Source organism: Pezoporus occidentalis, unplaced genomic scaffold (genome assembly GCF_034315485.1).
Source record: "Pezoporus occidentalis ecotype Australia unplaced genomic scaffold, CSIRO_AGI_Poc_V1 ctg219, whole genome shotgun sequence".
NCBI lineage: Eukaryota > Metazoa > Chordata > Aves > Psittaciformes > Psittacidae > Pezoporus > Pezoporus occidentalis.
In genome coordinates, this window is record NW_026914062.1 from 89,306 (window position 1) to 103,076 (window position 13,771).

The 13,771-nt window shown below is 43.8% G+C and overlaps 1 protein-coding gene across 3 annotated transcripts in view; it reads right to left on the reverse strand.

Moving 5' to 3' along the window:
* MIB2 (MIB E3 ubiquitin protein ligase 2) overlaps positions 1-13,771 on the reverse strand; it is a 36,701-nt gene that overhangs the window by 5,562 nt on the left and 17,368 nt on the right. For 2 of the 3 annotated variants that reach the window (XM_062620022.1, XM_062620021.1), the window contains exons 5-16: positions 13,507-13,613; positions 11,096-11,290; positions 10,172-10,314; positions 8,384-8,491; positions 7,067-7,171; positions 6,172-6,334; positions 5,178-5,311; positions 3,128-3,276; positions 2,360-2,516; positions 1,504-1,658; positions 803-929; positions 465-695 (exon numbers count right to left, since the gene is read on the reverse strand). In XM_062620022.1, coding sequence (XP_062476006.1) covers positions 465-695; positions 803-929; positions 1,504-1,658; positions 2,360-2,516; positions 3,128-3,276; positions 5,178-5,311; positions 6,172-6,334; positions 7,067-7,171; positions 8,384-8,491; positions 10,172-10,314; positions 11,096-11,290; positions 13,507-13,613 — 1,774 coding nt within the window. The remainder of the gene's footprint in view (positions 1-464; positions 696-802; positions 930-1,503; positions 1,659-2,359; positions 2,517-3,127; positions 3,277-5,177; positions 5,312-6,171; positions 6,335-7,066; positions 7,172-8,383; positions 8,492-10,171; positions 10,315-11,095; positions 11,291-13,506; positions 13,614-13,771) is intronic. The other variant, XM_062620023.1, reaches the window with a different exon arrangement.

The window sequence follows — 13,771 nt, forward strand, 5'->3', positions numbered from 1 at the left end:
GTGTCTCACCTCTCACATTCTGCTCTACATCTGTAGATAACTGGGGTGCTCGTGGTTAACTCTCCTCATATTTTCCGTACCATCAGACAGAAATGAATTGCTGTGGTTCTGGGGCATGAATTAAACCCAAGACTCTTGGCTCTGCAACTGGATTCATGACCTTTCCCATGTCAAGAAAGAAGCACACAATGCTAATAAAAAATATCAGGGGAGACAGTATGAATTGCTGTCTGACTATGTGAAGTTTCATGCTATAAATTCAAGCATACCCTCAGAGGCCTCAGAAGCATCTGTTCTTGCTTTCCAACAAGCAAAAAGGTTTGTTTCCATGCTCCCCATCTGGATTGGCTTTACACTATTTTCCTGCCTTCCTTTGCCCCCTTAGATCCCGCTATCTGCTGTCATTCTAACATCAAGTGTTTTCCTGCCCTTGGCGTTGGAATTTCTCCTACTCCCAAGCTCACCTTGGAAAGGAGGGTTAGCCCCATCTCCCCTTCCTGCTTCTCCATCATGATGGACATAAGCTGCTGCCGTTCCAAGGCGATGTGCATGGCTGTGTCTCCGTCCTCATCTTCTGCATTGACATCACTGCCTTCACTGACCAGGAGCTGCACCATCCCTACGTGCCCCTGGATGACAGCCAAGTGCAGCGGGGTCTGGTTACGGTTGTTCTTGAGGTTGACATCACAGCGACCCTTGAAGAGAAGAATTACATCAGTGAGCTGTTACTGCCGATTTTGGCTGAAGAGCAGCCCTGTTATAGTGGTTTGGGTCCCCCTGTGGTGGTGATTGAGGTTTTTACCTCTTTAATGAGAATTTCTGCCACTTCTTTGTGATTATTGAGAGCAGCAAGGTGCAGGGCAGTGAAACCATCTTCCTTCTTGGAGTCAACCAGCTGCCGAGCTCTTGCTAGGATCTTCTTTATGGCTCTAGAGTGTTGGAGTTTAACAGAGACAGAGGAGTTATTTTATCAGGCCTGCCTCTTCTCAGTAGTTATGAATGGTCATGTTTTAACAGGCAGCACGATGAGCTGGCACACAACAGAGCACTCTATCTCTCAGATTGAATTGCAAGAATAAAACAAAAGCCCTCAGTTATAATTTAATAACGTAGGGTAAACTCAAACTACTATGAAAATAACAAGCACATTTGTCCTTGGAAGAATTCCCAATGCTCTCAGACACAGTCTTTTCAAGTACTGTTTACTACAGACCTTACGCTGTCCTCTCATGTGTGAACACAGACATCTAAGAAGACAGAAGCAGAGAGATTTCTTAGCCAAGCTAAGGAGGTATGAGAAAGGTGGGATGGGGAAAACAGGCAGCAGCTTCCTGTAAATGCATGAAGGAGGGCAACGGCTATACCTAACCATACCTAAACCAAGGAAAGTATAACCAGCCATAGCCTTTCTAGCTCTCTAGAACTGTATCTGCTCCCCTCTTGCTGTTGAGACAGGAAGCAGGAGTTAACATCTGTAAAAGCAGTAAAAATGAAGTCACTTACAGCTTGTTGCCCTTCAGAGCAGAATAGTGGAGCAGGTTGAAGCCTTGACAGTTCTGGACAGTGAAGTCTATGTTGGGTACTTCAGTGAGAATCTCAATAACAACTCTGTAATCTGCAGTGATAGCATAATGCAGGGGGGTGTCTCCCTGGGAATCCTATACAAGGATATCAATGTAGAATATCAATGCAGAATATATGTTACCTACCTCAGAATATCAAATCAAACAGCTCGCCCTGAGAGACAGTTCAAGACAAGAAAATCTATAGTGTCACCAGGTCACATCAACTCTAGATCAAACATCCAGATGCCACTGGCATCCATGGCAGTTGCAGAGTCTTTTGAAACCATTTCCCCCAGGGCTTGAAACCAGCTGCTGAGTTGTTAACATTCCTAACTAGCTTAGGGACTGACCCAGCACAGTCCAATCCCACCATCCTACGAGAACACCCTAGAAAATGGGCTGGCTCCAATTCCCCATCACTGCCCTTTAACTTCCTAAATGCCAGGCTTAAAAATCTCACCACTCCTCACTGCTGGGAATAAGAGTGTTTCAGCAACACACATAGGTCAGCTCTCACTAGAAGCCTGAGTCCAGTACAACAGTGCTACTGAATTGAACTGAGCAGGCTGATGAGGATGAAGGAGCAGACCCAAACCTGAATTTTCAGAGTACTGAAGTTGGAGGAATATTTCCTCTGTGCAATGCACAGTAGTGCATTTTAAGGGAATGACTTTCAAATTACATAAAGCAGCAAACAGTGTAAGACATAAAAAAACCACCCTGCAGCCTCAAAAAAAACCCCAAACCACCCCAAACACACACACATCCCAAATCCCACAAAACCCCAAACTTACTGGGAGGTTGACATCACAGTTGAGCTCACAGAGGGTCCGTACCACCTCTATGAATCCCTGACTGACAGCAACATACAACGCTGTGCACTTTGAGTTGTTCAGCAGGTCTGGACTGGCTCCTTTACCAATAAGCACACGGGCAACCTCAGCTTGGTTTCTGATTTAAAAGCAAGGAATAAAGCAGATTCGATTCAAGCCTATGCAGACATTAAGTTCTTCCTTCTTGCAAGTCAAGAGAACTTCTTGCATTTTGTATCCTCTTGACCTCATCTCACTTCCTCTTAGCAATAAAAAAACCCCAAACCACATACCAAAACCTTCCTAATCTGTACTCAAGAACCTGCTCTCTCTTCACTCTAAATCAACAAGAACCTCCTGCTCTTAATGATGAATTCTTCTCTGTGACACAATTCATCTTGCTCTGGAAGACATACAGACTTTCTGTAACTGCAGTCCCAACCAACCAAACCACCCTCCCAAACCCCTGGAGAAATCTGATCATCAAAACCTTATCATTTATTCTAATTCCACCCCCCCACCCCAAATTCCTAACATGGAAACCAACCCAGCTGTGGAGGTTAAATTAGTGCACTAAGAAACATACCTGTGGCCCTGAAGCTCCAAGGCCAATTTTTAACATAAGGAAAATCAGAGAAAAGCCTCCATCAGCCACACATCCTTCAAAACAGACTGCCCATTTATATCTAGAAATGCCCTTTTGCAGCCCTTCAGGTCTTGTATTAGACAGCAAGAGGAAAAATACCCTACCCAAAAGCTGCATAGTGCAATGCCGTATCCCCCTCTTCATCCCTTAGGTTGACACTGGCATGTGCTTGCAGCAAAATCTTCACAACATCCAGATGCCCCTGATAAGAGGCAATCTGCAGGGCAGTTCTACCTTGGTTCTTTGCATCCACCTACAGGAAGGGCAGAGATACAGCAAACAGCTTGGGTTAGGAAAGACCTGGCCTTGTGTTCAGGCCTTAGCTCTGTTCTAGAGCAGTCCTAACAGGATGGAAGTCACTACCTGTGGAACAACTGAAGGCTCAGAAGTGCTTAATAGTATCTGTGCCCTGTTGGCTCCACTTTAGGTCCATCAATGACAAGGCTGACCTTGTCCCAGAATACTTCTAAAGGAGGACAACACACGTAGCCAAGAAGGGAGAAGCAAGCAAACAGAGCTGGAAGCCAGGGCTCTAATTGCAGCTCTGATGCCAATCCCTGTATGCCTGCAAGCAGAATACTCTTGACATCTCTGCCAACAGTTCCTTTCACAATAGGAAAATGTGTGAGGAGATCAAATTAGCTTTGCATATGGCTTTGAAGATGCCAAGTCCCCATTGTTTATGCTACTCCAGGTACTTTACAGAGCACAATGGCTGGAGGATACATCACAGCACTGAAGTGCTACAATGAGTTTTTGAGAATTAAAAGGACTGAAGAACAAAGAAAGGCTGCATAAAAGGCAAGAGGGGGGGAAAGAAGCTACTCAAATCAGTGGGAGGTTAAGGAGAAGAGATGAAGGAGGTAGCAAACCCTCAGCAAACTGGCAATGAAAACAATTTTTTTCCCCTGCAGCTGGTTCTGTGCAGCAGCCAGAAGAACAGAGAAAGCAACACTTTCCTTGCTTCACCCCAAATGATGGGGGGAGTCATTTAGGCAAGGAGGCATTAGAGGACACTGTGTCATTCTGCCATTTATGCAGACAATGCTGATAAGCTGGAAAGACCTTGGCAAGCAGTTCCAGCTAAGTGAGCCTTGAATCCAGGCTTCTGATGCTGTACATAACACTCTAATAGACATAATTTATCAACAGAAGTACTAGAACAGAAATAGAATAGAAATCTAATAAAAATAACTAGCAACATAATTGGTTTCTGACTCCTTGCACTCTTATCTGGGATACATCTGACAAGTGCAGGTATTTGTCTATTCCTCCCGTCTCCAGAGACCCCATTAACTTTGTAAATGAAGGACTATAATACACACCAGACAATGAAGGACTAAATCAGCTTCACAAGGGTCCCTTCAGAGTTGATTCTAGTTTTCCTGGTTCACACATCCAGCTGCTCTTGCCAGCCATGCAGACATAACCTCAACAAAACTTATGTTTTGGAACCAATGCTGAAATACTTTGTTCTCTGCTTCTCCTTTTTTAACCTGTTCATAAACCTGCACTGAAGGAGCCTGAACCTTCAAAGAGGCAGCTTGAAAGAGCAGTGATCTCAGTAGATGCGATCCTAACAGTCTGGCACTCTGCAAGCACATAAATTGTTCAGCACAAGTCAAGCCCAGTTCCCTGCTCCAGTCAGACATGAGATAAGATACTGCACAGACATGCACAGCATCAGGATCTGGGCAGCTTTTCTTTTTCCTGATTCCAACATACCATTCTGCAAGGGTCATCTAAGGACAGACACATTCAGCCAAACACAACCCGTGGCTTTCTCTTCAAACAGGCTGGATATTTGGACATCTTGCTACTGGTTTAATATAGATCAATACCTCTCCTCCCAATTCTAGAGGTGCAGCATCCATACAAGAAACCTGGGAAAAGCCAGCTTTGGAAACGTGTAGTAAGGACTTCACGCTAGTCAAGATTTAATGCCACAAACTGCTGCCACAAAATAGGCACATTTAACACATATTTAATCTTAAATCGCAGCAAAATAATTTTCCAGCTGTAAGGAGCCAACAGGCCTGAAAAAAAGTCTATTCTTTTTCTCCCATCCTTCCCCAGCTTGACTACAAGTTTTTATGACAGCATTTGAAAGAGGAGTAACAAAAAGTACCCATTCGGGGTGGCTTCAAAACTCACCTTGTCTGGGTATTTCTGCAGGAGCTCCCGAACTTTAGCTGCATTGTTGAGTGCTGCACAAATGACCAGGCAGCCTGCATGCTCTGATTCTGCCTTCTGGGACAACAGCTTCTCCAGTACAGTAATCAAAGTACCTGGTAGGAATGAGAAACAGCCACAGGTTAAGAGGACCAAAGAGCATATGTACAGTTGGCATACTACAGCTGAATAACCACAGTATTGGCCTGCTTTACCTGTAATACTTAGCTCACACATAGAGCTCTGCAAATCTGTAGCTTACACAGAACTTCTGCTTCACAAATCTGATGTTTCGAGATCATGCTACAGCAGATCGACACAGAACAACCACTACTAAAAGACAACTAATCTGAAGAGGAATGCATGGGTTTGGAAAGCATGCCATAAAGGGCCCATCTGAAAAGACCCTTAATAGAGTTCAACTGCTTGAGAGGACAGAGGTGTTACAGTCCTCCAGATAGAGCAAAGTTTAAAAGCTTGAGCTCATATGGAAGTTCTCCCTGAAGTCTAACTTAAGCAAACAGTTTAAGATCATATCTTATGAGCACATGTACAAAATCTCTCGACACATCATGCGTCCCAGATTCAATTTTGAAGTCGACTGGGCAAAATAATTGTTGGTTTGACAACACTTCCATACAAGGACCTGGGAAAAATCCACAGGCATTCAAGAACTGGTATATTCCTACAGGAAATGCAGCAGGATGGAAGAAGAAATTGGGACAGAGCAAGGCAGAAGCTAACACTGAACCTAGGGCCATGCTAGAGTTAGCATTTATGAGCCCCAAGTTTTGTATTTTGCTGCTGAGGCCAGCTTTACTTCCCCAGTAAGGCACTGCTTGGTTTTGAAGCTCTGTCTGAGGAAGGACAAGCAGCTGGAGTTTAACACTGTTCCAAAGAGTGCGGCTGTTGTTACAGTAGAGCAACCATCTCACAATCCCAGAGAGATCAGACATCTCTGTTCTCACTATCTCACTTTTTGACTCCTTTGCATTGTCCGTAGTCATGAGGTTTGCCTCCTCATCTCTCTGGTAGGCAGTCAGGCAAGCCGGGTTAAACGTCCAGGATTGCCCTCCAACTGACACTCGCAGATCTCCATCCCCATAGACTTTGATCACTTTGCCAATATGCCCAAGGGTCTGCAATGGAAAGAGAAATGATTTTTACAAGGTAAGATGCTGCAGGCTTTGCATCTCAAGAGCCAATGCAATGCTTCTAAGAGTGGCTTCGCAGGCGGCACTCCTGCTGTGTGAAAAGAAGCACTGAACAGTGACACACTCACAGACAGCTCCCAATTCAAGGACACCAGAGGGTTCTCAGGAGTTTCTCTATTACTGGTTTTACACAGGAAGGGTTTTCCAGACTCATCACAACCGTCTGGAGAAGGTGGTGAAACAACATGACATGGTCTGAGAAACCCTGAGAGAACTGATAGAACTGGAACTAGGAAAAGGTTCCTCTGTGCATTTAACTGCACCAGAGAACACCTGCATTCTGCTTTTTAGCCATATTGGTCTGATCAGGCCGTTTTTCCATTTGAATACTTTCCTGCCTTGTTCCAGAAAATTAGGTATGGTGTAAGAGGACTTTGGGTTTCACCTTGGTTAGTGAAGCTTCTTGTCTGACTTACTGGTAGCCAAATCCTTTGTCAGATTCCCCATTTCCCCTCTTTGCTTTGGATGCTGCAATAGGATTGCATTATTGCAGCAATAGCGCTAGGCAATGTTCATTTTGCAAGGCCTCAGCAGTCTGGAAAGGTCTGTGTGCTCACTGACCAGCAGGAACGCTGGAGGGCAATGCAAGCCCAGTCACTAATTCCTTGGGAAAACTCAGGAAGTTACTGGACTGTCCTGGAACTGGCGCGCACTCACAGGTGCCATTTCATCTGTCCACTCCCCATGACCAGGTTGGAATCGCTTCACTGTTTCCATATCATCTATCACTCGGACAACATCACCAACCCAAAAGGTGTTGAGCTACAAGAAAAAGAAAGTCATAAGCTTTTGGGGGATGAAGCCAGGAAAAAAAATAGCCATCAGCCACTACTCCACATCACCCCCACCCTCAGAAACCCAACCAAACAAGAAGCCCATTGACTCAAACACCAAGACATTACAAAACTTAAGCACAACTACCAAGAAATCTGTAAGCACTGCCCTACAAAGTAAATGTAGCTCCAGGACTGGGGTATTTTCTGTTTAAAGCCAAGTGCACATTTAAGTAGGGAAATAATCTGGGACAGAACTTTTTTGTTCTTTCCTTTCTTCATCATTTATAAAGAAAACCAGTATCAAGTGCATATGAAACTGTCCTCGCTATACCTGACTTGGCACAGGAGATTTTAATTCCCTTTAATAAGGAAGTTAAATCTGTTTATTATTAAGACAGAAAAGAGAAAACAGTTTGCCTGTACTGGTAATTTGGCAGATGCTCCCTCTGCTCACTCAGCTAAGAAGGGAGCACTGTCAAAACATACTTTTCAGAGCAGACTAATTTTGCACAAAACAGTCTGACACTGCATTTTCCATTGGTGTTGGGAGCTTTTAGCACTGTGATCTTGTTCAGGTCTTTCTGAACTCTCTCTTCCAGCAGCTGCTTCTATACCTATTAGCTCTGTTTCTAATCATCCATCTTTCAAGTCCTGAAACCTCTGGGGAAGGCCAAAACTACAAGCTTTAGAAATGCAGACACAAAATTAGAAGAGCTGGATTAAAAACTCAGGTCACCCAGAAGAATCAGAGAGAAGCGAGACAAAGAAAGATGTAAAAAGGAGCATAACATGAAGACACAGGAACAGGGAAGAAAATCAAATGGAAATGATGCAGAAGTAGATTCATCACAGATGACAGGTAGCTGCAGAAGGATGAGCTACTGTAGGTCTACTGGTACCACTCTTATCAAGGAAGCTGAAATCGAGAAATGGAATTTACCTTAAGAACTTACAACATTTCAAATGCAAAGGTTCATATAACTGGACAGCCTAATAGCCCAAGTCCAGTGTCTGCAATCATCTGTCTTAGCTCTGATGGCATGCAGGGAATTCTGCCTAGAACTACTTCTTTTAGAACACCAGTTTATTTCTTCAGCGCTTGCTAGGACACAATGTGTCTCAAACACAGCAAGTTAGATTGACAGCTTCTCTCTGAAGCATTCCCAGTTGTGGCCAAGCTCACCCATCAGGCACCTACCTTAGTGAGAGCTCCAGGATGGAAAGTCCAGCGCGTTTCACTGTTGAACTGGACTCTCACGTCCCCTCTGTCCGTGATTCTGTGCACAGTCCCTGTCTGGCCAATGAACTTTTGATGGGGAAAAAAAAAAGTAGGGGAAACCCCCTAAATAAATCACATTGTTTAACAGTGGGGAAAGCATAGATGGCTAAATCGCGCATCATTTCCAATTCACAGACTAACAGCTCTCCCAACCCTGCTGAAAATGAGATGCAGCCATTGTTTTTCTGCAAAAGGAGGGAAAGCTGCTTAAGAAGGCCCCTTAAAATAGCAGCACACTGGGGGAGTAGAGTGATAGGAATACAAAGTGTGAAAACCCTTGAAAATGCAGCACAAATTGTCCTCCTCTTTCCAAGTGACAAAGATGGGCAGAGATTACAACATTGTTCTGCAGTATAATACCAGCAAGGCATGCTTTGAGAGGAAAAAGAAGGGAGAGTGGCAGAAGAGACTACAGAAAACAAGGATAGTTGTGTAGTGCTGTATTCTATAGCTGTGATTCTGGCAGGTCCTGAGAGTACTGAAGGAGACAAAAAGTACCTATTTCTGAGATGACAGGCGAGTCCCTGCCTGCCAGGCTAGAAGAAGAGGCTGATGCTCAGTTAATAGATTTCCAGATTGAAACTGAAATGATAGAGTTTGTCTTGGTATTTTAAAGTCTGATTTCAAAAAGATTGCTCACCTACAGGGTGGGCTTGGATAGAATACATATAGAAGGTATCCTTATCATTTTACAGCATTGCTTCATGTATCAAGGCTTCAGACAGCTGCCTCAGAATCAGACCTGCAGGTTATTCATTTACTGAGTCAAGTGCAGCAGGCATTTGGGTCACTTGTGACTATGTATTTCCCTCTCTCTCCAAAAAGCCACTTTTATACAAGTTACTAATACAAGCTCAGAGACAGGTTTTATTACTGGACTGGTGAGTATCAAAACGTGATTTGATTTTGTCTTGCAAATCTACTATGTAACAGCAATAATGCCTTTTTCAATACGTGAAGGTAATTTGGGGCAGTATCTGAAGTCTATGAAAAGCAAAAAAATGTTGACTTATGGAGAAACAAAAAGCACAAACCTTTAAAATGGCAAATTTATTCATTTAGCTATTATTATTTCATCTAGATATAAGCACATCCCCAGTGTTCACAACCCTTTGAGATGCTCCACTACAGTAATAGGCATCATTTCTGTCTTTACTTCCTCTTCTTTTTAGATAACAGGTGACAACAGACTGATGGCTCTTCAAACTAAAGCCAAGGTAACAGGCCAAGCTCCAAGAACATTGTATGGGATGAGAAATTTTAGCCCTGGCCAAGGATAGAGCCCACTATTGACAAAACACATAACTTTCATTAGTAGTAATGCCAAAGCAGGGAATGGATCCAGAACTCCAAAGAAAAGATCCATGGCTCATTGAAAAACAAACAAACCAGCCCTTGCTTTTTTTATACTGGCTTCCAAGACTTTTGAGCAACTCTTCAGACCCTCATAGATTCTTAGGAATTAGAGACAGGGCTCCCCAGGGCAGTTCTCATACAACACAGATTTATCCGAGCCTAAAAATAAATCCAGCTCCAGTGTCCTATCACTAAAGGATTTGTGTTTGTGATTCAGTCAATACAATATAGATGTAGAAGGTAACAATTTACACAAAGATGTTCTGCTAACTTCCTAGCCAGTGCCTACGCACATAGGCTGAGATAGTGACTACTATACTACTGAGAGAACAGGAGCAAGCAGAAGCATACCTCAGCCATTTTAGGATTCCAGCCACCGTGGCCTTCCTGCATCTCCCGCAAGATGTCAATGTCCAGCAGGCACTTCACTTTGTCCCCGTGCTGGAAGGGATGCCTCTCTGTGCTCTCCTTCCGCTGCAGTTCAGCTGGCCTTCCTAAAGAGAAGGACAACACCATCCATAGAGATGAAGGATGCAATAACACACTTTATGTCTCATTGTAACAAGGGTTACAAACTAATAGTCTTAATTGGGGCAGAATGGCTGGGGGGCAACCTATGTAAAGAATTCAAGAAGATGTAGCTCTCACTAAACATTGACAGGGTTAAGGATGAGTTAGCTCTTACAATTTCGTCCCTTCTCAGAGAGAGGAATGCCTTTGAATGATGCCTCTCATGTCATGTCAGACATCAGTAGCTCTTCTTAGCAATCCAGTCACCCACACCAGTTGTTGAGCAGGCACACCCACACAGGACTCAAAGTTCTCTTCCACAGGCAGCCATATAGCCTGCTTCATCCTCCCAGTTTCCTGCATAGCAAGAGGCCATTCCACTGGAAATAGGCTCCCCATCCAACCCTTCCCTTCCCTCATGCTCTTGCCAAGCTGCTCAGGGAGAGAAAAGAATGAGAACGACCTAATTCTGCTGCAAACTCAAGAACAGACCTCCCTGTTTTCCCAGGGGAGCAAAAGATGGTCCCTACACCTCATTAAAAAAAAAATTACAACTAAATTACACCTTAGTAAAAAGAATCCAAAACCACAAGTAATTTCCTTGGTGTCATCAGAAAAATGTGATTGCAGCAAGTTTGCCCACACAGACATCACCTTTTCCCATTACTTTTCCTAACATCCCTGCTGGACAAGTATTTGGGAGCTCCTTTCTTAGAGATCTCCCTTTTGTCACCATTTCTCAACAAAAGACTTATCTCTACATACCTAATTTTGGGAGATGCTCTTTGTAGTAAAAGCCACCAGACGCCTCCACAGTACATTTCAGGTCCACTTTTCCCTTGTGTCCAACTCTGTAGACATTGGTGGTACCATCAGACCACGTTACGCTGGCCACGCTGCGCCCGGTCTCTACATCCCAACCACGAATATCAACCACTCGTCCAACTTTACCTTCTCCACCTGATGGAAAACGAGGGGGACAAAGTGTTCAGTTTGCATTTTCACTAAGACCAATACACAGAAACTCACCTGACACCAGGATTTTTACTGAAATGCAGCTTAATGAGATTTTTACCTTAACTAACTGAAAAAAAAAGGAAAAAACTGTCAGTTCTCCAAATATTCACCACAGAGGAGTAGGTACAGAGCCAGAAGTCAATAGCTGGGAAGACAGTATTCTGACAAAGAGGATGCCACCAGGAAGGATTTCTGTGGGGCCCTGTCCTGGGCCAGTTTTACGTATTAAACAGTAGCACACTGCTGCCTGAAGCAATGCCCTCCAGTCGAGTATTCATACAAATGAAAGGAGGAAACCACACAAAAAATACCCTCAAATTATTCAGCAACTTATACAACTTCCTCAAAGCTTGCATGATTCACCTGGATCTGCAGAAGGCACAAGAAATCTTAGTCACCTTTTTAATTAGGGAAATTACACCATGAGACAACTCGGTTTGACCAACGAGGCCAGAATCTCTGCATTAAACTCACTGAAAGCCAGCCAGCCATTTACTTAGGAATACAAGTATGGAAAAGGTGAATTCTGTGTAGGAACAGCCATCCCTCAGTGTACAGAAACACTGCCTAGCTAGACAACACAGAGTCATGGCACCACGCTGTGGCAAGAAAAAAACACAGCAGTGGTGTAAAATCCACCCAAAATCTTTAATCTCTCCCCAGCTGTGGCCAGGTGGAGGAACACCAAGTTTGTTCTGGTTCTTCTCTTTATCAGCCCAAGCAAGGAAGCGTACTACTGAACCATCCAGAACAGCAGGATGTATTTGTGAGAAGGTAAATGTGGCTGGGCATGGGGAGCATACATCCAATGTGCAGTTATTGACCAGGGGAAGGGACAATCTCTGGACAGTATCAAGGTTCAAGTATGGGAAAACACTCATCTTGCATCAACACTGTGTTCCTTTGACCATAATAACGTGGACAGGTTGTAGCAGATGGCTGTCCTCTCCCCACTCTTTCAGTCTGTAAGAAACCTGGTATGTGTCACTGGCCTCAAGTTAATGCTGACAGAAACTTCGCACCAAAATAACTTAAATGACCAAAGTGACACAAGAACTTATGTTTGTCTGTTGCAGCAGGGATTCAGACTGAAAAACAGCAAAAAGTAATCTCCTGCCTCACCCTGTTCAGATGCTTTTCTTTGAGAAGGTCACCAGCTTCCACTTCCACAGTGTCTGGACTTTGGGAAGTGGTAGTAAGGAAAAACATATGTTCAGTAAAAAAGTTGAAGTGGCTGAAAAGCAACACCATTTGATCAGATTTCTCCACTAGCTACTATTGCCCCTACCAAATACACAGTTTTACCAGGACCCTATCACAGAGTCTGTAAGGTTATTTATTACCAGTCTTACATGTTACCTCCTTAAATGGAAACAGAGTTGATGTGTTACTGCTACCAGGAAGCTAAGTTCAGAACAGCAAATGGCTGGGGATGGGAGCAGCTCCATCAAAGACAAAGCAGTGCTCATCAGAGACCAGCTGAGTGGCTGACCTTATGCTTCCTCACTTGTCTTGCACATATTAACTGCTTTCAGGTCACAATCATTGTAAGCAACACAAGTCTCAGACATGTAAATGTTGATCTCATCTCAAAAGGATGGATAAGCTGTACTGAGCATAAGCTTCTTTTGCTCTCATACCCTGCAAGTGTCCATATGCCCTGCACTGAACTCAGAGCTACAATAAATGGTGGAGTCAACACTGGAAACCTTTGGACTTACAATGTAATTATAAAGGGGAAAAAGAAGCTGTAAAAGGCTCTGGAATAGAAATGGACAGTAACATGTCCTTAACCCTGCAGCGCTACACAGAAATTGTTATCAGCGAGTTCAACTTAGTCATACCCCAAAAGCAGCTCTAGAAAAGGCATTTTTTTTCTTCTTGTATTTTCAGCCTGAAGTTACAATTCATACAGAAAGCAGAAACAATCCACCAGCAACCACAGCAGACAGTTCTTCATTAAAGCTCCAGGGGAAACACTCCTAGATCATTTCTCTTAACTGTTCTTAAAAGTGTGCAACTAAGGATATTCCAGAGAACTCCAAAGTTAAAATGGAGACCCTGCTCCTCCTGTGAATGGAAGCCTTTCCAGGAAAAGGTGGGACGCATACAGCTTATGTCACAAGTATGTTTTATAGGACACCTCAAAAGCAGCTTACCGTCCTGGTTACCCCACTCCCAGTCAGGGCCACGCACTACTTTAGCCCCCTGGAAAGTTCCTTTTAGTGTGATGCGAGTCAAATTCTGCCGAGGGCTCACAAGGACTCTGGAAAAACAAAGAGAAAACACATGAATTTATTGCTACTATTCCCACTTCATGAAGCTCTGTTCCAGCCAAGGCCTGTCGCGTGAGGACCAAGTGTACCACGCTTACACACAGAAAAACATGGCTTGAGCTCTGAAGAGCATGTAAGAAGTGAAAGA